The sequence below is a fragment of the Chanos chanos genome, chromosome 7 (genome assembly GCF_902362185.1).
Source record: "Chanos chanos chromosome 7, fChaCha1.1, whole genome shotgun sequence".
Taxonomy (NCBI): domain Eukaryota; kingdom Metazoa; phylum Chordata; class Actinopteri; order Gonorynchiformes; family Chanidae; genus Chanos; species Chanos chanos.
This window is the reverse complement of record NC_044501.1, coordinates 33,116,413-33,144,362: the sequence shown is the minus strand read 5'-3', so window position 1 is coordinate 33,144,362 and position 27,950 is coordinate 33,116,413. Positions and strand designations below refer to the sequence as shown.

The 27,950-nt window shown below is 47.7% G+C and overlaps 1 protein-coding gene and 1 non-coding gene across 2 annotated transcripts; both read right to left on the bottom strand.

Annotated features, from left to right (window-relative positions):
* Positions 1-1,712: 1,712 nt before the first annotated feature.
* On the bottom strand, positions 1,713-20,540 carry snapc2 (small nuclear RNA activating complex, polypeptide 2). Its single transcript, XM_030779211.1, has 5 exons — positions 20,334-20,540; positions 19,894-20,067; positions 18,982-19,582; positions 18,645-18,784; positions 1,713-1,742 (listed from the first exon to the last, which is right to left on the bottom strand). The coding sequence occupies exons 1-5, from the start codon at positions 20,538-20,540 to the stop codon at positions 1,713-1,715; spliced, it is 1,152 nt and encodes a 383-aa protein (XP_030635071.1).
* A 1,219-nt stretch (positions 20,541-21,759) lies between these two features.
* Positions 21,760-21,841, bottom strand: trnal-aag (transfer RNA leucine (anticodon AAG)). Its single transcript has one exon. It is a non-coding gene; the product is annotated as a tRNA-Leu (tRNA).
* Between the last annotated feature and the right edge of the window lie 6,109 nt (positions 21,842-27,950).

Sequence of the window (27,950 nt, the reverse complement as noted above, 5' to 3'; positions counted from 1 at the left end):
CACCACTGCAGCACCCAGTACGGCTGCAACTGCGCCAGTCACTGACAGCACAACCACAGCTGAGGCCACAACTGCTACGCTTTCAACTGCAGCCACTGAGCCCTCTACACAAGAAACAACACAAAGCACCACTGCAGCACCCAGTACGGCTGCAACTGCGCCAGTCACTGACAGCACAACCACAGCTGAGGCCACAACTGCTACGCTTTCAACTGCAGCCACTGAGCCCTCTACACAAGAGACAACACAAAGCACCACTGCAGCACCCAGTACGGCTGCAACTACGCCAGTCACTGACAGCACAACCACAGCTGAGGCCACAACTGCTACGCTTTCAACTGCAGCCACTGAGCCCTCTACACAAGAAACAACACAAAGCACCACTGCAGCACCCAGTACGGCTGCAACTGCGCCAGTCACTGACAGCACAACCACAGCTGAGGCCACAACTGCTACGCTTTCAACTGCAGCCACTGAGCCCTCTACACAAGAAACAACACAAAGCACCACTGCAGCACCCAGTACGGCTGCAACTGCGCCAGTCACTGACAGCACAACCACAGCTGAGGCCACAACTGCTACGCTTTCAACTGCAACCACTGAGCCCTCTACACAAGAAACAACACAAAGCACCACTGCAGCACCCAGTACGGCTGCAACTGCGCCAGTCACTGACAGCACAACCACAGCTGGAACCACAACTGCTACGCTTTCAACTGCAGCCACTGAGCTCTCTACACAAGAAACAACACAAAGCACCACTGCAGCACCCAGTACGGCTGCAACTGCGCCAGTCACTGACAGCACAACCACAGCTGAGGCCACAACTGCTACGCTTTCAACTGCAGCCACTGAGCCCTCTACACAAGAGACAACACAAAGCACCACTGCAACACCCAGTACGGCTGCAACTGCGCCAGTCACTGACAGCACAACCACAGCTGGAACCACAACTGCTACGCTTTCAACTGCAGCCACTGAGCTCTCTACACAAGAAACAACACAAAGCACCACTGCAGCACCCAGTACGGCTGCAACTGCGCCAGTCACTGACAGCACAACCACAGCTGAGGCCACAACTGCTACGCTTTCAACTGCAGCCACTGAGCCGTCTACACAAGAGACAACACAAAGCACCACTGCAACACCCAGTACGGCTGCAACTGCGCCAGTCACTGACAGCACAACCACAGCTGAGGCCACAACTGCTACGCTTTCAACTGCAGCCACTGAGCCCTCTACACAAGAAACAACACAAAGCACCACTGCAGCACCCAGTACGGCTGCAACTGCGCCAGTCACTGACAGCACAACCACAGCTGAGGCGACAACTGCTACGCTTTCAACTGCAGCCACTGAGCCCTCTACACAAGAGACAACACAAAGCACCACTGCAACACCCAGTACGGCTGCAACTGCGCCAGTCACTGACAGCACAACCACAGCTGAAACCACAACTGCTACGCTTTCAACTGCAGCCACTGAGCCCTCTACACAAGAGACAACACAAAGCACCACTGCAACACCCAGTACGGCTGCAACTGCGCCAGTCACTGACAGCACAACCACAGCTGGAACCACAACTGCTATGCTTTCAACTGCAGCCACTGAGCCCTCTACACAAGAAACAACACAAAGCACCACTGCAGCACCCAGTACGGCTGCAACTGCGCCAGTCACTGACAGCACAACCACAGCTGAGGCCACAACTGCTACGCTTTCAACTGCAGCCCCTGAGCCGTCTACACAAGAGACAACACAAAGCACCACTGCAGCACCCAGTACGGCTGCAACTGCGCCAGTCACTGACAGCACAACCACAGCTGAGGCCACAACTGCTACGCTTTCAACTGCAGCCACTGAGCCCTCTACACAAGAAACAACACAAAGCACCACTGCAGCACCCAGTACGGCTGCAACTGCGCCAGTCACTGACAGCACAACCACAGCTGAGGCCACAACTGCTACGCTTTCAACTGCAGCCACTGAGCCCTCTACACAAGAGACAACACAAAGCACCACTGCAACACCCAGTACGGCTGCAACTGCGCCAGTCACTGACAGCACAACCACAGCTGAGGCCACAACTGCTACGCTTTCAACTGCAGCCACTGAGCCCTCTACACAAGAAACGACACAAAGCACCACTGCAGCACCCAGTACGGCTGCAACTGCGCCAGTCACTGACAGCACAACCACAGCTGGAACCACAACTGCTACGCTTTCAACTGCAGCCACTGAGCCCTCTACACAAGAAACAACACAAAGCACCACTGCAGCACCCAGTACGGCTGCAACTGCGCCAGTCACTGACAGCACAACCACAGCTGAGGCCACAACTGCTACGCTTTCAACTGCAGCCACTGAGCCCTCTACACAAGAAACAACACAAAGCACCACTGCAGCACCCAGTACGGCTGCAACTGCGCCAGTCACTGACAGCACAACCACAGCTGAGGCCACAACTGCTACGCTTTCAACTGCAGCCACTGAGCCCTCTACACAAGAAACAACACAAAGCACCACTGCAGCACCCAGTACGGCTGCAACTACGCCAGTCACTGACAGCACAACCACAGCTGAGGCCACAACTGCTACGCTTTCAACTGCAGCCACTGAGCCCTCTACACAAGAAACAACACAAAGCACCACTGCAACACCCAGTACGGCTGCAACTGCGCCAGTCACTGACAGCACAACCACAGCTGAGGCCACAACTGCTACGCTTTCAACTGCAGCCACTGAGCCCTCTACACAAGAAACAACACAAAGCACCACTGCAGCACCCAGTACGGCTGCAACTGCGCCAGTCACTGACAGCACAACCACAGCTGGAACCACAACTGCTACGCTTTCAACTGCAGCCACTGAGCTCTCTACACAAGAAACAACACAAAGCACCACTGCAGCACCCAGTACGGCTGCAACTGCGCCAGTCACTGACAGCACAACCACAGCTGAGGCCACAACTGCTACGCTTTCAACTGCAGCCACTGAGCCCTCTACACAAGAGACAACACAAAGCACCACTGCAACACCCAGTACGGCTGCAACTGCGCCAGTCACTGACAGCACAACCACAGCTGAGGCCACAACTGCTACGCTTTCAACTGCAGCCACTGAGCCCTCTACACAAGAAACAACACAAAGCACCACTGCAGCACCCAGTACGGCTGCAACTGCGCCAGTCACTGACAGCACAACCACAGCTGAGGCCACAACTGCTACGCTTTCAACTGCAGCCACTGAGCCCTCTACACAAGAGACAACACAAAGCACCACTGCAACACCCAGTACGGCTGCAACTGCGCCAGTCACTGACAGCACAACCACAGCTGAGGCCACAACTGCTACGCTTTCAACTGCAGCCACTGAGCCCTCTACACAAGAGACAACACAAAGCACCACTGCAACACCCAGTACGGCTGCAACTGCGCCAGTCACTGACAGCACAACCACAGCTGGAACCACAACTGCTATGCTTTCAACTGCAGCCACTGAGCCCTCTACACAAGAGACAACACAAAGCACCACTGCAGCACCCAGTACGGCTGCAACTGCGCCAGTCACTGACAGCACAACCACAGCTGAGGCCACAACTGCTACGCTTTCAACTGCAGCCACTGAGCCCTCTACACAAGAAACAACACAAAGCACCACTGCAGCACCCAGTACGGCTGCAACTGCGCCAGTCACTGACAGCACAACCACAGCTGAGGCCACAACTGCTACGCTTTCAACTGCAGCCACTGAGCCCTCTACACAAGAAACAACACAAAGCACCACTGCAGCACCCAGTACGGCTGCAACTGCGCCAGTCACTGACAGCACAACCACAGCTGGAGCCACAACTGCTACGCTTTCAACTGCAGCCACTGAGCCCTCTACACAAGAAACAACACAAAGCACCACTGCAGCACCCAGTACGGCTGCAACTGCGCCAGTCACTGACAGCACAACCACAGCTGAGGCCACAACTGCTACGCTTTCAACTGCAGCCACTGAGCCCTCTACACAAGAAACAACACAAAGCACCACTGCAGCACCCAGTACGGCTGCAACTGCGCCAGTCACTGACAGCACAACCACAGCTGAGGCCACAACTGCTACGCTTTCAACTGCAGCCACTGAGCCCTCTACACAAGAAACAACACAAAGCACCACTGCAGCACCCAGTACGGCTGCAACTACGCCAGTCACTGACAGCACAACCACAGCTGAGGCCACAACTGCTACGCTTTCAACTGCAGCCACTGAGCCCTCTACACAAGAAACAACACAAAGCACCACTGCAGCACCCAGTACGGCTGCAACTGCGCCAGTCACTGACAGCACAACCACAGCTGAGGCCACAACTGCTACGCTTTCAACTGCAGCCACTGAGCCCTCTACACAAGAAACAACACAAAGCACCACTGCAGCACCCAGTACGGCTGCAACTGCGCCAGTCACTGACAGCACAACCACAGCTGAGGCCACAACTGCTACGCTTTCAACTGCAGCCACTGAGCCCTCTACACAAGAAACAACACAAAGCACCACTGCAGCACCCAGTACGGCTGCAACTGCGCCAGTCACTGACAGCACAACCACAGCTGAGGCCACAACTGCTACGCTTTCAACTGCAGCCACTGAGCCCTCTACACAAGAAACAACACAAAGCACCACTGCAGCACCCAGTACGGCTGCAACTACGCCAGTCACTGACAGCACAACCACAGCTGAGGCCACAACTGCTACGCTTTCAACTGCAGCCACTGAGCCCTCTACACAAGAAACAACACAAAGCACCACTGCAGCACCCAGTACGGCTGCAACTGCGCCAGTCACTGACAGCACAACCACAGCTGAGGCCACAACTGCTACGCTTTCAACTGCAGCCACTGAGCCCTCTACACAAGAAACAACACAAAGCACCACTGCAGCACCCAGTACGGCTGCAACTGCGCCAGTCACTGACAGCACAACCACAGCTGAGGCCACAACTGCTACGCTTTCAACTGCAACCACTGAGCCCTCTACACAAGAAACAACACAAAGCACCACTGCAGCACCCAGTACGGCTGCAACTGCGCCAGTCACTGACAGCACAACCACAGCTGGAACCACAACTGCTACGCTTTCAACTGCAGCCACTGAGCTCTCTACACAAGAAACAACACAAAGCACCACTGCCGCACCCAGTACGGCTGCAACTGCGCCAGTCACTGACAGCACAACCACAGCTGAGGCCACAACTGCTACGCTTTCAACTGCAGCCACTGAGCCCTCTACACAAGAGACAACACAAAGCACCACTGCAACACCCAGTACGGCTGCAACTGCGCCAGTCACTGACAGCACAACCACAGCTGAGGCCACAACTGCTACGCTTTCAACTGCAGCCACTGAGCCCTCTACACAAGAAACAACACAAAGCACCACTGCAGCACCCAGTACGGCTGCAACTGCGCCAGTCACTGACAGCACAACCACAGCTGAGGCCACAACTGCTACGCTTTCAACTGCAGCCACTGAGCCCTCTACACAAGAGACAACACAAAGCACCACTGCAGCACCCAGTACGGCTGCAACTGCGCCAGTCACTGACAGCACAACCACAGCTGAGGCCACAACTGCTACGCTTTCAACTGCAGCCACTGAGCCCTCTACACAAGAAACAACACAAAGCACCACTGCAGCACCTAATACGGCTGCAACTGCCTCAGTCACTGACAGCACAACCACAGCTGAGGCCACAACTGCTACGCTTTCAACTGCAGCCACTGAGCCCTCTACACAAGAAACAACACAAAGCACCACTGCAGCACCCAGTACGGCTGCAACTGCGCCAGTCACTGACAGCACAACCACAGCTGAGGCCACAACTGCTACGCTTTCAACTGCAGCCACTGAGCCCTCTACACAAGAGACAACACAAAGCACCACTGCAACACCCAGTACGGCTGCAACTGCGCCAGTCACTGACAGCACAACCACAGCTGAGGCCACAACTGCTACGCTTTCAACTGCAGCCACTGAGCCCTCTACACAAGAAACAACACAAAGCACCACTGCAGCACCCAGTACGGCTGCAACTGCGCCAGTCACTGACAGCACAACCACAGCTGAGGCCACAACTGCTACGCTTTCAACTGCAGCCACTGAGCCCTCTACACAAGAAACAACACAAAGCACCACTGCAGCACCCAGTACGGCTGCAACTGCGTCAGTCACTGACAGCACAACCACAGCTGAGGCCACAACTGCTACGCTTTCAACTGCAGCCACTGAGCCCTCTACACAAGAAACAACACAAAGCACCACTGCAGCGCCCAGTACGGCTGCAACTGCGCCAGTCACTGACAGCACAACCACAGCTGAGGCCACAACTGCTACGCTTTCAACTGCAGCCACTGAGCCCTCTACACAAGAAACAACACAAAGCACCACTGCAGCACCCAGTACGGCTGCAACTGCGTCAGTCACTGACAGCACAACCACAGCTGAGGCCACAACTGCTACGCTTTCAACTGCAGCCACTGAGCCCTCTACACAAGAAACAACACAAAGCACCACTGCAGCGCCCAGTACGGCTGCAACTGCGCCAGTCACTGACAGCACAACCACAGCTGAGGCCACAACTGCTACGCTTTTAACTGCAGCCACTGAGCCCTCTACACAAGAAACAACACAAAGCACCACTGCAGCACCCAGTACGGCTGCAACTGCGCCAGTCACTGACAGCACAACCACAGCTGGAACCACAACTGCTACGCTTTCAACTGCAGCCACTGAGCTCTCTACACAAGAAACAACACAAAGCACCACTGCAGCACCCAGTACGGCTGCAACTGCGCCAGTCACTGACAGCACAACCACAGCTGAGGCCACAACTGCTACGCTTTCAACTGCAGCCACTGAGCCCTCTACACAAGAGACAACACAAAGCACCACTGCAACACCCAGTACGGCTGCAACTGCGCCAGTCACTGACAGCACAACCACAGCTGGAACCACAACTGCTACGCTTTCAACTGCAGCCACTGAGCTCTCTACACAAGAAACAACACAAAGCACCACTGCAGCACCCAGTACGGCTGCAACTGCGCCAGTCACTGACAGCACAACCACAGCTGAGGCCACAACTGCTACGCTTTCAACTGCAGCCACTGAGCCCTCTACACAAGAGACAACACAAAGCACCACTGCAACACCCAGTACGGCTGCAACTGCGCCAGTCACTGACAGCACAACCACAGCTGAGGCCACAACTGCTACGCTTTCAACTGCAGCCACTGAGCCCTCTACACAAGAGACAACACAAAGCACCACTGCAACACCCAGTACGGCTGCAACTGCGCCAGTCACTGACAGCACAACCACAGCTGGAACCACAACTGCTATGCTTTCAACTGCAGCCACTGAGCCCTCTACACAAGAAACAACACAAAGCACCACTGCAGCACCCAGTACGGCTGCAACTGCGCCAGTCACTGACAGCACAACCACAGCTGAGGCCACAACTGCTACGCTTTCAACTGCAGCCACTGAGCCCTCTACACAAGAGACAACACAAAGCACCACTGCAGCACCCAGTACGGCTGCAACTGCGCCAGTCACTGACAGCACAACCACAGCTGAGGCCACAACTGCTACGCTTTCAACTGCAGCCACTGAGCCCTCTACACAAGAAACAACACAAAGCACCACTGCAGCACCCAGTACGGCTGCAACTGCGCCAGTCACTGACAGCACAACCACAGCTGAGGCCACAACTGCTACGCTTTCAACTGCAGCCACTGAGCCCTCTACACAAGAGACAACACAAAGCACCACTGCAACACCCAGTACGGCTGCAACTGCGCCAGTCACTGACAGCACAACCACAGCTGAGGCCACAACTGCTACGCTTTCAACTGCAGCCACTGAGCCCTCTACAGAAGAAACAACACAAAGCACCACTGCAGCACCCAGTACGGCTGCAACTGCGCCAGTCACTGACAACACAACCACAGCTGGAACCACAACTGCTACGCTTTCAACTGCAGCCACTGAGCCCTCTACACAAGAAACAACACAAAGCACCACTGCAGCACCCAGTACGGCTGCAACTGCGCCAGTCACTGACAGCACAACCACAGCTGAGGCCACAACTGCTACGCTTTCAACTGCAGCCACTGAGACCTCTACACAAGAAACAACACAAAGCACCTCTGCAGCACCCAGTACGGCTGCAACTGCGCCAGTCACTGACAGCACAACCACAGCTGAGGCCACAACTGCTACGCTTTCAACTGCAGCGACTGAGCCCTCTACACAAGAGACAACACAAAGCACCACTGCAACACCCAGTACGGCTGCAACTGCGCCAGTCACTGACAGCACAACCACAGCTGGAAACACAACTGCTATGCTTTCAACTGCAGCCACTGAGCCCTCTACACAAGAAACAACACAAAGCACCACTGCAGCACCCAGTACGGCTGCAACTGCGCCAGTCACTGACAGCACAACCACAGCTGAGGCCACAACTGCTACGCTTTCAACTGCAGCCACTGAGCCCTCTACACAAGAGACAACACAAAGCACCACTGCAGCACCCAGTACGGCTGCAACTGCGCCAGTCACTGACAGCACAACCACAGCTGGAACCACAACTGCTACGCTTTCAACTGCAGCCACTGAGCTCTCTACACAAGAAACAACACAAAGCACCACTGCAGCACCCAGTACGGCTGCAACTGCGCCAGTCACTGACAGCACAACCACAGCTGAGGCCACAACTGCTACGCTTTCAACTGCAGCCACTGAGCCCTCTACACAAGAGACAACACAAAGCACCACTGCAACACCCAGTACGGCTGCAACTGCGCCAGTCACTGACAGCACAACCACAGCTGAGGCCACAACTGCTACGCTTTCAACTGCAGCCACTGAGCCCTCTACACAAGAAACAACACAAAGCACCACTGCAGCACCCAGTACGGCTGCAACTGCGCCAGTCACTGACAGCACAACCACAGCTGAGGCCACAACTGCTACGCTTTCAACTGCAGCCACTCAGCCCTCTACACAAGAGACAACACAAAGCACCACTGCAACACCCAGTACGGCTGCAACTGCGCCAGTCACTGACAGCACAACCACAGCTGAGGCCACAACTGCTACGCTTTCAACTGCAGCCACTGAGCCCTCTACACAAGAGACAACACAAAGCACCACTGCAACACCCAGTACGGCTGCAACTGCGCCAGTCACTGACAGCACAACCACAGCTGGAACCACAACTGCTATGCTTTCAACTGCAGCCACTGAGCCCTCTACACAAGAAACAACACAAAGCACCACTGCAGCACCCAGTACGGCTGCAACTGCGCCAGTCACTGACAGCACAACCACAGCTGAGGCCACAACTGCTACGCTTTCAACTGCAGCCACTGAGCCGTCTACACAAGAGACAACACAAAGCACCACTGCAGCACCCAGTACGGCTGCAACTGCGCCAGTCACTGACAGCACAACCACAGCTGAGGCCACAACTGCTACGCTTTCAACTGCAGCCACTGAGCCCTCTACACAAGAAACAACACAAAGCACCACTGCAGCGCCCAGTACGGCTGCAACTGCGCCAGTCACTGACAGGACAACCACAGCTGGAACCACAACTGCTACGCTTTCAACTGCAGCCACTGAGCCCTCTACACAAGAAACAACACAAAGCACCACTGCAGCACCCAGTACGGCTGCAACTGCGCCAGTCACTGACAGCACAACCACAGCTGAGGCCACAACTGCTACGCTTTCAACTGCAGCCACTGAGACCTCTACACAAGAAACAACACAAAGCACCTCTGCAGCACCCAGTACGGCTGCAACTGCGCCAGTCACTGACAGCACAACCACAGCTGAGGCCACAACTGCTACGCTTTCAACTGCAGCGACTGAGCCCTCTACACAAGAAACAACACAAAGCATCACTGCAGCACCCAGTACGGCTGCAACTGCGCCAGTCACTGACAGCACAACCACAGCTGGAACCACAACTGCTACGCTTTCAACTGCAGCCACTGAGCCCTCTACACAAGAAACAACACAAAGCACCACTGCAGCACCCAGTACGGCTGCAACTGCGCCAGTCACTGACAGCACAACCACAGCTGAGGCCACAACTGCTACGCTTTCAACTGCAGCCACTGAGCCCTCTACACAAGAGACAACACAAAGCACCACTGCAACACCCAGTACGGCTGCAACTGCGCCAGTCACTGACAGCACAACCACAGCTGAGGCCACAACTGCTACGCTTTCAACTGCAGCCACTGAGCCCTCTACACAAGAAACAACACAAAGCACCACTGCAGCACCCAGTACGGCTGCAACTGCGCCAGTCACTGACAGCACAACCACAGCTGAGGCCACAACTGCTACGCTTTCAACTGCAGCCACTGAGCCCTCTACACAAGAGACAACACAAAGCACCACTGCAACACCCAGTACGGCTGCAACTGCGCCAGTCACTGACAGCACAACCACAGCTGGAACCACAACTGCTATGCTTTCAACTGCAGCCACTGAGCCCTCTACACAAGAAACAACACAAAGCACCACTGCAGCACCCAGTACGGCTGCAACTGCGCCAGTCACTGACAGCACAACCACAGCTGAGGCCACAACTGCTACGCTTTCAACTGCAGCCACTGAGCCGTCTACACAAGAGACAACACAAAGCACCACTGCAGCACCCAGTACGGCTGCAACTGCGCCAGTCACTGACAGCACAACCACAGCTGAGGCCACAACTGCTACGCTTTCAACTGCAGCCACTGAGCCCTCTACACAAGAAACAACACAAAGCACCACTGCAGCACCCAGTACGGCTGCAACTGCGCCAGTCACTGACAGCACAACCACAGCTGAGGCCACAACTGCTACGCTTTCAACTGCAGCCACTGAGCCCTCTACACAAGAGACAACACAAAGCACCACTGCAACACCCAGTACGGCTGCAACTGCGCCAGTCACTGACAGCACAACCACAGCTGAGGCCACAACTGCTACGCTTTCAACTGCAGCCACTGAGCCCTCTACACAAGAAACAACACAAAGCACCACTGCAGCACCCAGTACGGCTGCAACTGCGCCAGTCACTGACAGCACAACCACAGCTGGAACCACAACTGCTACGCTTTCAACTGCAGCCACTGAGCCCTCTACACAAGAAACAACACAAAGCACCACTGCAGCACCCAGTACGGCTGCAACTGCGCCAGTCACTGACAGCACAACCACAGCTGAGGCCACAACTGCTACGCTTTCAACTGCAGCCACTGAGACCTCTACACAAGAAACAACACAAAGCACCTCTGCAGCACCCAGTACGGCTGCAACTGCACCAGTCACTGACAGCACAACCACAGCTGAGGCCACAACTGCTACGCTTTCAACTGCAGCCACTGAGCCCTCTACACAAGAAACAACACAAAGCATCACTGCAGCACCCAGTACGGCTGCAACTGCGCCAGTCACTGACAGCACAACCACAGCTGGAACCACAACTGCTACGCTTTCAACTGCAGCCACTGAGCCCTCTACACAAGAAACAACACAAAGCACCACTGCAGCACCCAGTACGGCTGCAACTGCGCCAGTCACTGACAGCACAACCACAGCTGAGGCCACAACTGCTACGCTTTCAACTGCAGCCACTGAGCCCTCTACACAAGAAACAACACAAAGCACCACTGCAACACCCAGTACGGCTGCAACTGCGCCAGTCACTGACAGCACAACCACAGCTGAGGCCACAACTGCTACGCTTTCAACTGCAGCCACTGAGCCCTCTACACAAGAAACAACACAAAGCACCACTGCAGCACCCAGTACGGCTGCAACTGCGCCAGTCACTGACAGCACAACCACAGCTGAGGCCACAACTGCTACGCTTTCAACTGCAGCCACTGAGCCCTCTACACAAGAAACAACACAAAGCACCACTGCAGCACCTAATACGGCTGCAACTGCCTCAGTCACTGACAGCACAACCACAGCTGAGGCCACAACTGCTACGCTTTCAACTGCAGCCACTGAGCCCTCTACACAAGAAACAACACAAAGCACCACTGCAGCACCCAGTACGGCTGCAACTGCGCCAGTCACTGACAGCACAACCACAGCTGAGGCCACAACTGCTACGCTTTCAACTGCAGCCACTGAGCCCTCTACACAAGAGACAACACAAAGCACCACTGCAACACCCAGTACGGCTGCAACTGCGCCAGTCACTGACAGCACAACCACAGCTGAGGCCACAACTGCTACGCTTTCAACTGCAGCCACTGAGCCCTCTACACAAGAAACAACACAAAGCACCACTGCAGCACCCAGTACGGCTGCAACTGCGCCAGTCACTGACAGCACAACCACAGCTGAGGCCACAACTGCTACGCTTTCAACTGCAGCCACTGAGCCCTCTACACAAGAAACAACACAAAGCACCACTGCAGCACCCAGTACGGCTGCAACTGCGTCAGTCACTGACAGCACAACCACAGCTGAGGCCACAACTGCTACGCTTTCAACTGCAGCCACTGAGCCCTCTACACAAGAAACAACACAAAGCACCACTGCAGCGCCCAGTACGGCTGCAACTGCGCCAGTCACTGACAGCACAACCACAGCTGAGGCCACAACTGCTACGCTTTTAACTGCAACCACTGAGCCCTCTACACAAGAAACAACACAAAGCACCACTGCAGCACCCAGTACGGCTGCAACTGCGCCAGTCACTGACAGCACAACCACAGCTGAGGCCACAACTGCTACGCTTTCAACTGCAGCCACTGAGCCCTCTACACAAGAAACAACACAAAGCACCACTGCAGCACCCAGTACGGCTGCAACTGCGCCAGTCACTGACAGCACAACCACAGCTGAGGCCACAACTGCTATGCTTTCAACTGCAGCCACTGAGCCCTCTACACAAGAAACAACACAAAGCACCACTGCAGCACCCAGTACAGCTGCAACTGCGCCAGTCACTGACAGCACAACCACAGCTGGAACCACAACTGCTACGCTTTCAACTGCAGCCACTGAGCCCTCTACACAAGAAACAACACAAAGCACCACTGCAGCACCCAGTACGGCTGCAACTGCGCCAGTCACTGACAGCACAACCACAGCTGAGGCCACAACTGCTACGCCTTCAACTGCAGCCACTGAGCCCTCTACACAAGAAACAACACAAAGCACCTCTGCAGCACCCAGTACGGCTGCAACTGCGCCAGTCACTGACAGCACAACCACAGCTGAGGCCACAACTGCTACGCTTTCAACTGCAGCCACTGAGCCCTCTACACAAGAAACAACACAAAGCACCACTGCAGCACCCAGTACGGCTCCAACTGCGCCAGTCACTGACAGCACAACCACAGCTGAGGCCACAACTGCTACGCTTTCAACTGCAGCCACTGAGCCCTCTACACAAGAAACAACACAAAGCTCCACTGCAGCACCCAGTACGGCTGCAACTGCGCCAGTCACTGACAGCACAACCACAGCTGAGGCCACAACTGCTACGCTTTCAACTGCAGCCACTGAGCCCTCTACAGAAGAAAAAACACAAAGCACCACTGCAGCACCCAGTACGGCTGCAACTGCGCCAGTCACTGACAGCACAACCACAGCTGGAACCACAACTGCTACGCTTTCAACTGCAACCACTGAGCCCTCTACAGAAGAAACAACACAAAGCACCACTGCAGCACCCAGTACGGCTGCAACTGCGCCAGTCACTGACAGCACAACCACAGCTGAGGCCACAACTGCTACGCTTTCAACTGCAGCCACTGAGCCCTCTACACAAGAAACAACACAAAGCACCACTGCAGCACCCAGTACGGCTGCAACTGCGCCAGTCACTGACAGTACAACCACAGCTGAGGCCACAACTGCTACGCTTTCAACTGCAGCCACTGAGCCCTCTACACAAGAAACAACACAAAGCACCACTGCAGCACCCAGTACGGCTGCAACTGCGCCAGTCACTGACAGCACAACCACAGCTGAGGCCACAACTGCTACGCTTTCAACTGCAGCCACTGAGCCGTCTACACGAGAAACAACACAAAGCACCACTGCAGCACCCAGTACGGCTGCAACTGCGCCAGTCACTGACAGCACAACCACAGCTGAGGCCACAACTGCTACGCTTTCAACTGCAGCCACTGAGCCCTCTACACAAGAAACAACACAAAGCACCACTGCAGCACCCAGTACGGCTGCAACTGCGCCAGTCACTGACAGCACAACCACAGCTGAGGCCACAACTGCTACGCTTTCAACTGCAGCCACTGAGCCCTCTACACAAGAAACAACACAAAGCACCACTGCAGCACCCAGTACGGCTGCAACTGCGCCAGTCACTGACAGCACAACCACAGCTGAAGCCACAACTGCTACGCTTTCAACTGCAGCCACTGAGCCCTCTACACAAGAAACAACACAAAGCACCACTGCAGCACCCAGTACGGCTGCAACTGCGCCAGTCACTGACAGCACAACCACAGCTGAGGCCACAACTGCTACGCTTTCAACTGCAGCCACTGAGCCCTCTACACAAGAAACAACACAAAGCACCACTGCAGCACCCAGTACAGCAACGCAAGAGCCAACTACTTCACAAGCTGCCGCTTCCACAGAGCAAGTGACAACAACAGTTTTGACTACAGTCACAGAGCAAGTGTCAACCACTCCGGTACCCAATTCATTCAATCCAGGTAAATTAGGATCTTTCAAACCTGGCCTTGAATCCTGTCATTTAATTGCGCTAATATTAAGACATTGAGTTTTTTTTACATTATCTCCATTCAACTTTTCACCCTTTTTCGAACTCTAGATGTCATTCTGGTGAACACAGATGTCACAATAAAAATAGATGAAGACTTTGTAGATGAATACAAAGACAAAAATTCTACAAAATATAAAGAATTTGAGAAGAATTTCACAAGCACGGTAATTATTGCCTCATTGCTTTTATACACATAATCCTACTGCAGGATTCCTACATCTTTGTGGATGCATGATTGCATGTACACACATATACATAATAACCTGCCTGTGTAGACCTGTCATTTGTTTTTTTAAACACAGCTCAAAATCTAAAAGACATAAGAATTCTCTTTTGCAATCAGTTAAATGTATTTTTATTACAAAGTAACTCAAAGCTCATAATCATAGCATAACTGCATAATCTTAAAATTGTTCACACTGATAAATATTTACGTTCTAATTTGACATGTGTTAGGCACTGTTTAAGAAATTCATTTCATTCATTTAAAATCATTTTTATGCTTTTCTTTTCCAGATGAGGAAAGTTTATGAAAAAAAAGTGGACAGATTTAAAACAATAAATATCCTGAAACTCAGGTAAGTCCACCAAGTAAGCGTGGTGTCTCCTTGTTTTCCCTGCCAGTTCTTCAAAGACAGTGTTGACTTGTTCTACATCCGATCATAAAAGTTGGAGGTTGGATAAAAACTAAATTGGAATCCCAGCCATTTTCTGTGACTTTTATAAAATTTAGTTAAAGTCTGTCATGTATATCACCACATGTGAGATGTTGTGATAGTGAGAAATAATACACATTTACTTGAAATGTTACATTGAAGCCCCTGACCTTAGTTAACCTGCGTTCTATCTTTCCAAAGGAGAGGAAGTGTTGTGGTGGATTATGAGGTTGTTGTTGAAGTAGATAACGGACAAAACATGACAGAACAGATTGATGAGAGTTATCAGCAAGTCATAAATGCTCTCAACACAACAAAGAACTGCACAGAAGGTAATGCTAAGGAGCTTTTAGAACAGAGCATGAAACATCTGCCTTTGTAGTTTATTTGGAATTCTATCTTAAGTGTTATTTAAATGTGAAAAACGTGTTCAATTAGAAATATTTACTGAGAAATAGGCTTGGCAAGACATGCTGTTCATTATGAGCTTAGAATGTTCGCTTGTGTGCAATAACATTCTATACCCATGCTCACACATTCTCAGGGGATGGCTGCCTTGGGTACATCATGACAGCTGAACCAGAATATATCGAACCAGAAGTTGACTATAAACGTAAGTTACTGTGATCAAGAATTCCCAATGAGTTCATGGACATCCAATTCTGCAAAACTGTTTATGAAGATCCGTTAACCAATTTCTTTTTTCTGTCCAACAGTGGTGTGTAGTCAAGTAAATGAATTTAGTATGTACTTCACACCACTGAAGGAGAACGGAAAAATTCAGTGTATTTCAGCCTGTGACCCAAAACATCATGACCCAAGGGACTGCAACGCTGGCATTGGTGAATGTGAAATAAAAGTCAATGGCCCATCTTGCAAGTGAGACATCATCCATTTTCTCACTAAAATAGACTTTAAAACAGATAGAGAGAGGGACTTGGTGCCTCAACAAGGGGTAGAATCTCCTAAAATTTCCTTAGCAAAAGAAAGAAAAAGAAAGAAAGGCAGAAGTATCATGCTGATAAGTAGTGACTTATGTCTCACAAGACTTTTCCCTGTAAAACAGGTGTAACAATGCATACTGGTACGCAGGATCTGACTGCCATGGGCCTGTACTGAAAAGGAATGTGTTTGCTGGGATTGGAACCTTGGCAGGAGTCATGGTAGCTTCTGTTGTGGTTTTAGCAGTATACTGGTTTATGCAAAGAAGGAGGACAAAGCGGTAAGTAGTATTCAATATTGTTCAGTGGTTGGAAATGTTAAACTTTATGTTTGGAAATTGCACACAGAGTTTATGTTTCATTTGGACAGTAAAACTGGCCCGCTATCTTACCTGTGTGTTTGAAATGATGGTGAATTTATAATACTTTTCTTGGAGATAATCATGTGGTACAGTGTGAAAAAAGGTATGACTCACAAGTCATAAGGCATTCTTGAAACCAAAAGATTAATCGACCTAGCAGAAGCGCAAACAGCCAACTGACACCTTTTGTTTCTTCCCACTTGGCCAGAATGAGCGATATCAAAAATGACCAGGTGAATCAGTGGCTGGATGAAGAATTTGAGTGGCCACCTTCTAACATGTTCTCCACTAGCAGAGCCAACCTCATAGGTGAGTCCTTCTTCTTTAAAGGATTTCATTAAGGATTGAACTTTTGCACACTTCTCAAAGAACCTTTACATGTTTACATTCTTATTTCTCTCACTGTTGCATAGAGATTTCCTTACTTGGTTCTTTTAAGAATTTAGACAATCAATAAGAGTAGAGGTTGTTTGTGAATTTTGTGTTGACCCTTTTGTCTTTGTTTTGCTTCTCAAACAAAATGAAGTGCCCTCCACAGGAGATGGCCTTTTCGGTTTAGAGTCCAATAATGAAGGAGATCAATCTTCAACTTCATCAGCTGAAAACCCGGTATCACCTTATCATGGCCCTCAAGCCAGGCAGAATTCCCCAAAGTCAGATATAATCTTCTTTGACTACACTTTGTCATAAATGGAAGTGCTAAGGGTCAAGCTACAGAGAAAACGGGGAACTCACTGATGATCACCTACAACAATCATAATCATTTCCCATACAAGTGGGTATATAGATAGTATTGAAGGACTGTACCTTCCCTGTTAATGACCCATAAATTGATTTTAAGTATACACATTTAGGATGGAAGAAAATGCATTAAGCCATGGATTCACAGATCAGTGTCCATCATAAAGTCTTTATTAAATTAAATTTCTCTGCTGAAAGTTTGTTTTATTTGCTGAACTATTATTAGTATTCATTTTATATATTGTATTTATTTTAATGAATGAGAGTGTTTTCAGTAAATTCTATGCTTTGATCTCCATATATCTAAATGAAAAATGAACTGTTTACAAACACACAAACCAAATCCTGAACTGTACTGTAGAACTGTTTGGCACTCCTTAGATTAAAGCAATGTATATGTATTTATAAATTATTCTGTGTACTGTCAGTTTTTATTGGAGCCATACAACGAAAGGACAATGTAAAGACAAATAAACAGATCTAAATGAAAACTTATCCCTTGGGATTTTAACGAACCACTTCATTCCATCTAGGACTAAAAAAAAAAACACCACCAAATGAAACTTCTTCTTTTTTTTTTTTTTTAAGAAAACTGGTCATTTTTATAAACATGCATTTGGATTATGATTTAACCAAGACAGGTTTTGTCAAGATCAATTTGCAGTTATTTTGTGTCCCAAGCAACATTATTCAGTCAGAAATTAAGCTAAGTCTACCCTGTTACCCCCTCCCTTGCACTGGATTTCAGTCTTGTCATCAGTGCAGTTGGTACAGTGAAGGGGTTAAGGGGGCACATTCCAACATTTTCCCAATCATTTTTGTCCTTGGGTGAAACTGAGGCAGATGATTGGCTTGTGTTATCTCCTGTGACCATTGGGGTTTTGCGTGACTCGCTCATCTGTTCGGTGCTCTTTTGTGTGGTGCATTTTACAGACTGGGACATGACTGTGGTTACATTACTGTGTTTTCTTACTCCATCATTAGTTTGATTTGCTTTTGTGTGGAAAAAGGTCCCAAAACCCTTGTCATGGTTAGTTCCATCAGTGTTTCCATCTGTATTATTTCCTCTCTGTGTATCTGAGGACATTATGGTGTGTGGAGAGTCTCGACTAACACAAAGAGCTGAGCCTGGCACCTCTGTAGACGAGGTTAAGCCTGAGTAGACCTGAAGAAAGTGATGCTGCAGTTCCTTACAATCCAGCAGGGGGAGCTCTTCAGGCAAAGACATCAGAAGATCTAACAACACAGCACTCTCTGTGGAAGCAACAAAATACATTATTCAGTGTCTTTCAACCCTGGAATATTTTCAGTTCATTAAATTCTCTCAGAAATTGGCAGTTTTTAGAAGGTTTCTGCACTCGTACTGGGAATGTGTTCTTAAAGTCAGTAGCACATGCTGACACATGAAAATCAGATTATTTCACTAGCAACTATGGAGAAAGGGTACTCACCCATTGCGCTGAGAGAGAGCTCTCCTGTATTACTGTTGATAGTGCTAAGAAATCTATACATCTTACTGAAATCCACAATCCACTTCAGCCCGACTGGTGTTGGCTGGATGTCTTGGGTTTCTTTAGACTGTTGTTTAGAATTGGAAGGAAGTGACAGCAATGCTGGTCCAGTTTTGGTGCTTTGTGTGCAGGTAGCTAATGCTGATTTCATAACGGTCTGATTAGAATTTGCTGTACTGTCCAGTGTCTGCAGTATGTTATACGCAGATGCACTGCATGTTGTGCTGCCCTGAAGTAACCCTTTAGAACGATCATTCAAAGCTGTCGAGGATGACGGCTGAGCAAGTGGAGAAGACACCAGAAATCGAGCTCCAGCGTGGGGACTTGTTGCAACAGTCGTGGCTTCAGAGATCTGATGGGACTGCTTGGGTAAGATGAGCGGGGGAGAAGCAGAAGGTAATCTGGACCCTTGCTGAGTCCTGAGCATAGGCCTTAAGGGGACAGTGCGGAGGCTGGTGGAGAGGGGGGCTGGAGCATTGATAGGACGAGGGGGATCAGAGTGGACGAAACTCTGGGGCTCAGTAGCAGCAATAACAAGCATCTGGAACGAGACCTTATGTTTCTTAATGACCCAAAGACAAAGTCTGCAACATTTTGTCACCCACTGACAATGTAGACTTAGGCTAACTTCATAAAATCACTACTGTTATGGGTTGATACAAGAAACTAGTAATACATGTGAGTAAATGTGATGTTATTTTTTATAAAATTTAATATAAGTACTTTTGGTAAGTTATTTTTTCATGTCAAAAACTGAATTTCTGTTAATTTATGGATCAAACTGCGGAGAGAAGGATTTGGAAAACAGTCCTTAGTTAAATACCACAAATAACATTAACTCTTGACACAAACCTGAGTGAAAGCAGCAGAGATGCTATCCCCATGGGACCCAGCTATCCGCTGAGCAAGTTCTGCCCAGACTTCAATGGGTACTTTAGCTTTACGCTCCTCCCTCTTCTGCTTGTGCACTTGCAGGGACACTCTCTGCACAACACGGTTCTTCAAAGATTTAATGAAGCTCTCAATCTGAAACAAGGTGCAAACTTGTCAGTGCCAGCATTATGTGAACCCAGGTCACCATTTTTAATTTTTTTTTTTTTTTTTTTGATTGATCCAATTAAGAATATAATCTCTTGGTGTTGGATTACAGCAATCAATCTACCACATTAATTCTGAGGTAGAACAAAAATGTGCAGTGCTATTGGTCCCCAAAACTGCACTCATAAATAGACTAAACACTTGCTGTCCCGAGGCACAGCTTATTAGGATCTTGTATACTTTAACAACCTTACCTCCAGAATGGAGCGCTTTGGTACCCTCTTCTGCAGAACTGAGAGATCAAGGTCACTGTTGCCTAAGGCTAACTTTTTCAGACCATACAAGAATTGGCGCTGTTCTTGCCGATTCCACGCAGTAACTTCTCGTTTTTGTTTTTGTTCAGTCTTCTTCACAACTGCAAAACGCGAGGGCCGAACACGACGACGAGATGGTGGCTTCATAGCTGAGAGGCACAAATGATCAAATTTGATGCAGCAAAGGATTATATGTCCCTAATAAGAATTATATGCTTTTAGGACAATTTTGGTGACAACCCTATGACGGTTTTTGAACAGTCCTGTAAGATTGTTGTTTCGCTATTATCTGGAAGAGTCTACATTCAGCCGTAAGTGTGATACGAAGGGCGAACACATACTTATTCATTTAGCAAGACATTTTCAAGATATTGCATAACATATAGCAAAGTAGTCCCATTTAGCTTAATGCCGAGCTGCTTGTTAAGTAAAGAAGCCTGCGCACATGCGTAGCTTTAGCATGTGGTGCTAACTTAAATATATTTGTCATCTCAGTTATGGGTGTAGTCACTAGACTGATATACTTCCTAGTTGTAATGAGAATAAACAAGCTGATAACGTATTTCTCAGTCTCGTTCTGTTTTATTCAACATGACTGTGTCTAACTGTAGGTAATGAGTAGCATACAAGAAAGCTAACTAGCTACCAACTAGACTACGTTAACAAGTTAAAGTGGGTAGCAAAAGAGAGCGTGTAACGTACTGTATACATATCATAACGCTGAATAGCGAATGGAATACACGAACGATATATATTTACATGAGCATTTACATTACCTGAATATTCCTTGAGAATCCTTCCAGCGACTGATGGCTATGAAACGAGTCACAAGTGGGACCAAAAAGTATCCGTTTTAAATAAGCGTTTTTAACAACCTTGCGCTCCCTTCCGTCAGCTTTGAGGAGCAGGAGCAAACGTTGTAAAAGAGATGTCCACATGTTATGCTACATATAAACATTGCGTTTAATTCCATTTTATATACCTCGTTTCACTTCGAAAATTATATATCTTTTTTTAGTCCTACCGGTTACTAATACATTTTTCATCAAAGTTCGATGATTACTGTTTATTACATTTTCCATCACACTCTTTGAAACCGAAAAAAAAACTGGAAGAAAAAAAAAGAAATGAATAATGAGTATTAGAGTGTTATAAGCACAGTGAGCTTTAAACATCCTAAAACATTCACTGCAGTTTAAAGTAAATATCTTGTGCGTTGCAGAATTGAATTCCGAGTTCTTTGAGTCTCAGGCACTTAATTTTTAAACTAATGTCACTATTTTTAAACTCAACATTTTGTCATTTGTAACTATTTCCCTGCATGATTGTTACGCGTTATGTAATCATTTTATGAAAAAAGTTTTACTGGCAGCGGTGGGATTCGAACCCACGCCCCCGAAGAGACTGGAGCCTTAATCCAGCGCCTTAGACCGCTCGGCCACGCTACCTGTGATGTAGTATGCATTTTTCTGATATATATCCTATTTATACGTTTATAAATCTGCGGTTTTGTTGTTTTACAATCAAATATCTCTTAAAGTTAATGGCAGGATTAGATGGCCTCCCATGCGGTGGTTAGTTGTGCTGTTAATTGCTATTTGTGCCTATAATCCATCACAGAGCAACGATTAAATTCGCACTTTCATTTCATCAATGTCCAAGGACGACAACGTTAGTATATGGAAATATGATAATACATAAACATTATCCACAATTTTCTTTGACTACACGAGCAAATTGGGAGGCATGTACAACAGAGCAAGATTTTTGGATTCAACAGTGGTCCATAATTTACAGGCAGTTATTTTAGGGCAACCTATTGTGGGCCGGCAGGTAATGAATACATTATTTACGCTTCTATTGTTTATCATGGTTGCTACAATGGTTATCTTAAGGGAGAGTAATATTTCTCCAACACTATCCTCTTCTCTCCTTCCCTCCCAGCTTGCCAAAGCTATTTTTTCTGTCCTCAACAAGTTGATTGTGTATTTGTATTACCATGGAGAGATGAAGCTGATTTTTCTAGACCCAAGAAGTACTTCCCATGACTATTCATGAAATGTGATCTAGTTTTCTAATCCATTTACCGCAACAGTCATGACTACAGCCTAATTTTATGAATTTTAACAGACAGACAACACAGAGTGAACACATTATTTGTATGGCATTATATTAGGCATCCTGACCACAAGCAGAGTCTGGCCACAAGGGTGTGTTCTTCCCCACTTCCTTCTTTCCCTTTTGTTCTAATAACTGTGAAAGCAAACATGCCCACCACCATCTTGTCAAACCTGCAGGTGATGCTGTCCTCTTCTCAGGTTTCTCAGGGTCTGAGCAAGATTATGGCTTGGCCCTTCAGGAATCCATCATCTGTTGTGACAATGTATGACATGAGATAAACATTACCCCAAGATGGATACGGTGATAGACTTTGGGAAGGACCTCATGTTCAGTGTTCATTGGCTGTCCTTTGGTCACAGTGGCTGTTCATTTTGAAAGGGTGAAGACTGTGAACCAGTATCGATTTCAGAAGTTTAAGCAGATAAACTGTCCCTCAATTACAGCTGCTTCACAGAAAAAAAGTGTTGAATTTCTTCATCTCCTCAGATATTGTTTCTTATCCTTTCCAATCAACAGTAGAAACTGTCTAGTAATTGCCTGCTCCAAGATCATTGGGCTTAGGAAGCCCAGCCACATTTTATGAACAGCAAGCCAAGAGGAAGGCATATGACAAACTGAGAAATATAACCAGTGCCTTCAACACCCAGTTCTGACATCCCACCTTGAGTCCTTGCCTCTACTGCCTTAAAAGTGACTTGACGGACACCACAAAAAATAACATCCAAAAAACCTAGAAAATCACCTGAAATGTGACAATCAAATGATGACTCTGATACATCATTGTTCTGGGCATGGACTTTGTTAAGAGGACTTAACAACCTTGCTAAATGACTGGAGCTTCACAACCTCTACTCACATACGCTTCTACTTATCATTAAAATAACAGGTTAAGGGCTGATTTTCCAATGGCCATGTCACCCTGGACCTTTTTAGGACTTTAGAATTCTTGTCTGTAATATGGTCTTGTTGTGTTGGGTCTTGCAGTGTACAGGGCTTGGAGTGAACTTCTTTAAAATACTTATATCTCTGATTGACCAGGTGTTTTAAAGATCTGTAAAAGCCATAAGCAGTCATTTTATCACTACAGTTTGAAATTCAATTGCAGTGTGTTTTTTGATCTGTGTGATCTCATGGTGTGCATTCCCCTACTATCTTGTATCCAGGCTGCGTGGAAGCCCCATGGAGGTCCATTAAAATATCATATTTTCTTCTTCTTTGCTTTTTTTCGCTCTTATTGTTTTAATCTTTTCTTTGATTTTCTTTAATGATAATAATAAAGATTTATGTTCTTATCCATGCACGCTATGCTGGTCACTGTATCTCAGATCATACTATTACTGCAGCGGGAGCACTGATATTTGCATAATAGTTGCATCTGTACTTCCCCTACTTGTGATAGCTATTTACAGGAAATGAGAGATTATGTGGATATATAAAGCATGTAGTGAAATTGCTCTGGCACACACACCATTGTCTTCGGACATCCTACACGAATTATGGAAATCATTGTAATAAAATGACCAGGATTACTGTGACAATACTGAATATGTCAGCAATGTGACACCCGCAGCTGTTATGTCCCTGACCTGGAGTCAAGTAACACCCACATCTTCATGTGACCTCGGCTGGACACAGAACTCCCTTATCACCAAAACACAGAAGGGAGGGAGACATCTCAAATGGGAAGACTGCTTCCTAAAACCCCTGTAAAAGGACAGGGAAAGTGGGAAGGGGATCTCATGATTCCTCCACATGGCTTTTCAAATGTTATTAACCTTGAAAAGTGTGTTTAACATTATGCTGACATTGCTAGAACATCACACCTCGATTAACAAACTAACTAAAAACTCTATTGCCCTTTTCAACAAAAACCCAGGCAAGTGTTGATTTGGAGCTCTCTACTAACTTGGTGCTGAACTTAAATCTGTTTTGCTTGTCTGTCTGTTTTTTGGTTTTCCAACAGGAAATAATTTTGATAGTGTCTTGAACTGGTTCACTTTCTGCCTTTTAGACAGTTGTAAGAGTTTACAGCTGCTCGTCTCCGACATAAAACCTATTACTATTGGCCAAATTAGTTCCTACCCTGGTGACATTGATACCAAAACTTCATCTTCCCAGGAGAGCTCGGGTGGTGTAGAAGTAAACACCTTAGCCAACCACTATTTAATCCCAGTTGTGGGGTTTCCCGCTTGTCCGGGCATCCATATAAACATAGCTGGCTGTGCTCGTGGGAGGGAAGGCGGCAGGAAATCGTCTCCCAATTGTTGCAACACCAGCTCCCGCCGCTGGTTTGGGGCACCAGATTAGAGGCGGATCATTCTGGGCAGCATTGCGTGAAGCTCCGCGCACGTTTCAGCTTCTCGGGAAAGTCTCGCGCGGTCTGGTGAAAAGAAGTGGTGTTTGACTCCACATGTATCGCTGGAGACATGTGGAGGTCTGCGCTCTACCCGGCCGGAGTGGGGGTTGTGCAACCAACCGGGACCAGAAATACGAGGGGAAACGGCCATGACTATATTGGGAGATAGTGAGATAAAAGGGCAAAAAATTAAATAAAAAAAGTTATTTCGACACTTTTCCTGCACAATTATTCAATTATTCCGTATGCCTAACACACATATGTCAAGCTCACGAAAGGAAATGGTGCTCTGTTCAAGCCTTGGCTTTTTGTTAACGTCTTTACTCCTGCTGCCTGGGATGATCGAACAAAATAGGTCGACCATTATCGGGCCTACAATTATCAGAACGTCGTCTTTAACAGAAATGCAGGGTGAGCCACAACTTGTGAATAGGCCTGACTTCTGAGCTAGTTCGTTCTCATGCAAAAATAACCTATTACTGGGTCTTTTCTTAAATCTTGGATCAGACTGCAAAAATTAAATTGTGGAATGCAGCTGATCAGTTTTGGGTGACATTAATGTCTGCCTGTTAATGCTCAGTTGATTACCGAAACATCATTGGGGGGGGGGGAAACTGTAAGTGTCATTATAATTTTAACCGCGAGGTCACTTTGTGGCAATTTGGCAAGACCATTTGAAAAAATGCAGACTAAAGACGTCAGGGAAAAATCCCTCATTCAAATCGCATCGGTGGGAGGCGCTCATTCATAAAACCGAAGTTAAGCTGTCCATGGTTCTGAATCAGAGATTCAGCTGAATGCTCTTTTGAACCACACAGTTTTGAGACTGACTTTGCAATTTAAGTGGTCTCCACCGTGACCCTTATTGTTACGCTTATCAAATAAAATGATCAAATAATTTGCGATTTGTTTAAATGAGACTTTAGAAATCTATTGCTTACATTCCCCAGATCTGTAAGTTGTTTGAAATAAAAGCAGGTAGCAGGAGCATAGCGGAGGATTAAATGATATGTTCCTAAATTCAATTTTGGATAAAAGGTCTGAAATACTTGGAATAGTTGATGTTTCTTCCGCAGGCGCAGCAATAGCTTATCCTTGAGCCTTTTCCTGTAGCCTATCTATCTGGGACTGGGAAAATGCAACGATCACCATTTTGCCGAGATAACGTACCTGAATTCACGGTTCCAGCCTTTGGATTAAAGAGGCAAGAGCGTTAAACTAAAATACAAGTTGAAGTTATGAGTAGGCCTATATGTCCAGGGAACATAGCAACAGCGGCCTACGATGCTTATTTGTCATTAAATCTAACTGCATAAATTTCTGACCGCTACTTCTGCCACAAACATTCGGTGTGCTGATACGGTCTCAGGTGGTAAACGAACTCTCTCTGAGCACCATCAAACAAAACCTGTTTTGCTTGAATAACAACGAATAAACAAGTACACTGGGTCGCAGGACCCTGTTTAAAAGGTTTTAAATTGTGCCGAGTTTAACGACCGGTTTGCTTTTCTGTTAATTCAGAATCTTGTCATGATTTCTGATCTCGTGGTTCATTTGTGTGCTATGCCATAAAAAAATAGATCCATGCTATATACCCGAAAGCCGAAACTGCAAAATGTATTTTAGCTACGTCAAGTAGCTACAATGCACAGCGGTGCCACGTTCAGGCTATCTCTATGTGAATTAACATAAGCAAAGTAGGAACCCACCGAGATGATATATTAGTGTCTATGAAACACGAATATGTCTCTGTGTGTCTGTCCAGAATGTAAACTTCAGTTAAAGTGCTGCGTCAAACAACACCCTCTTGAAAAGGAAGGAGTGTTTGATATGCATAGAAACATACACATGTCTGCGTAGTGCTCAAGGGAGTCACTTATTGGGGGCGGGGATTGCGGGAGGGGCTTTGTGGTAATCTCATATACTGAATGACCGACCACGGTAGCCGATAGAGCCACGGGAAAATTACCACTACTCTCACGCATTCTCCATCTGCCTGACGCCTGTCCACATCACCAGCTCACATCTATAGATTCCTCCAAAGGTAGGAAAAATGAGTCAAACGTCATTTAAACTAACTGTTAGTTTAGCTGTTAACCTAGATAGTTCACCATAACGTGAGCTCACAGACAATCAAACAATGCAATACGGTTATTTGAATTGGTCTGTTAGTTTAGGCTATTTTAGCATAATTAGAAATGCTTCGATGTTCCGTCTGTAATGACGATTGCATTTGCGCCTTGCCATCATTCCTTTCATTAAATATAGCCTAATCGTTATAAATATGAACCCCCACATCTTCAACGGCCATTTTGTGTGGCCCAAATTATGGAAGTCCTTAAAGAGACAAGAATAGATAAGTATAAGGGAACTATATCTTTAGATTAAATTAATTTCATTTTACTTAGCACCGTATTTATACCTTCACGTCGTCATAAGTGCGCGCGCACAAGTTGTCACTTCTTCATCAATATGTGACAGAAAACGCTCACAATGTGGTGGCATTGCGTGAATATTATGGATGAAAACAATGACTATTTCTTTGTCATATCTTGCAGCAAAGAAAAACGTGAGAATTTCACCTACAAGAACTGTAATTTAGAAGCAGTTGAAAGATTCATAATGGTTATCGAGTGCAATTGTAAATGAATAGACATTCTTACTGTAATGACGTGTATTTTCAGTCCCAATGAAAGAGCACATTGAAAAGAATGGAAGCGTGTAGGTTCACTGACGAACGAATTTCCATGAAATGCGAGCGATTGGATGTCTCGTGATGATGCTCAAGTCGGTCATTTCTTAATTGAGTCCCACGACCTTGACATCGTTAACTGTCGCTAAATAATATTAAGTGGGATCTATGTTTCATCATATATAAACAATCTTCTTGTGAATGAGCTTTTATTGGGACCACACAAAGAATGTTTTAATGACCTGCAAAACGCCTGCATTTCTCCCAACGTGACTGCATACTTGGTGCGCGCGCGTCTGTGTGCGGGCGCGCCTGAAAATCGGACAAGCGGGAGTCAGTGATTGGTTTGCATATAAATATCGAGATTTATACTCGCCATTGCTTTGGT

Bases quoted from the DNA above. Each gene is read 5' to 3' on its own strand.
- snapc2 (XM_030779211.1), bottom strand. From the start codon at position 20,540: ATGAAGCCACCATCTCGTCGTCGTGTTCGGCCCTCGCGTTTTGCAGTT. The intron at 20,068-20,333 runs GTAAGGTTGTTA...ACCTTGTTTCAG, and splicing joins CAAAGCGCTCCATTCTGGAG to ATTGAGAGCTTCATTAAATC. The intron at 18,785-18,981 runs GTGAGTACCCTT...TTGCTTCCACAG, and splicing joins GCTCTCTCTCAGCGCAATGG to AGAGTGCTGTGTTGTTAGAT.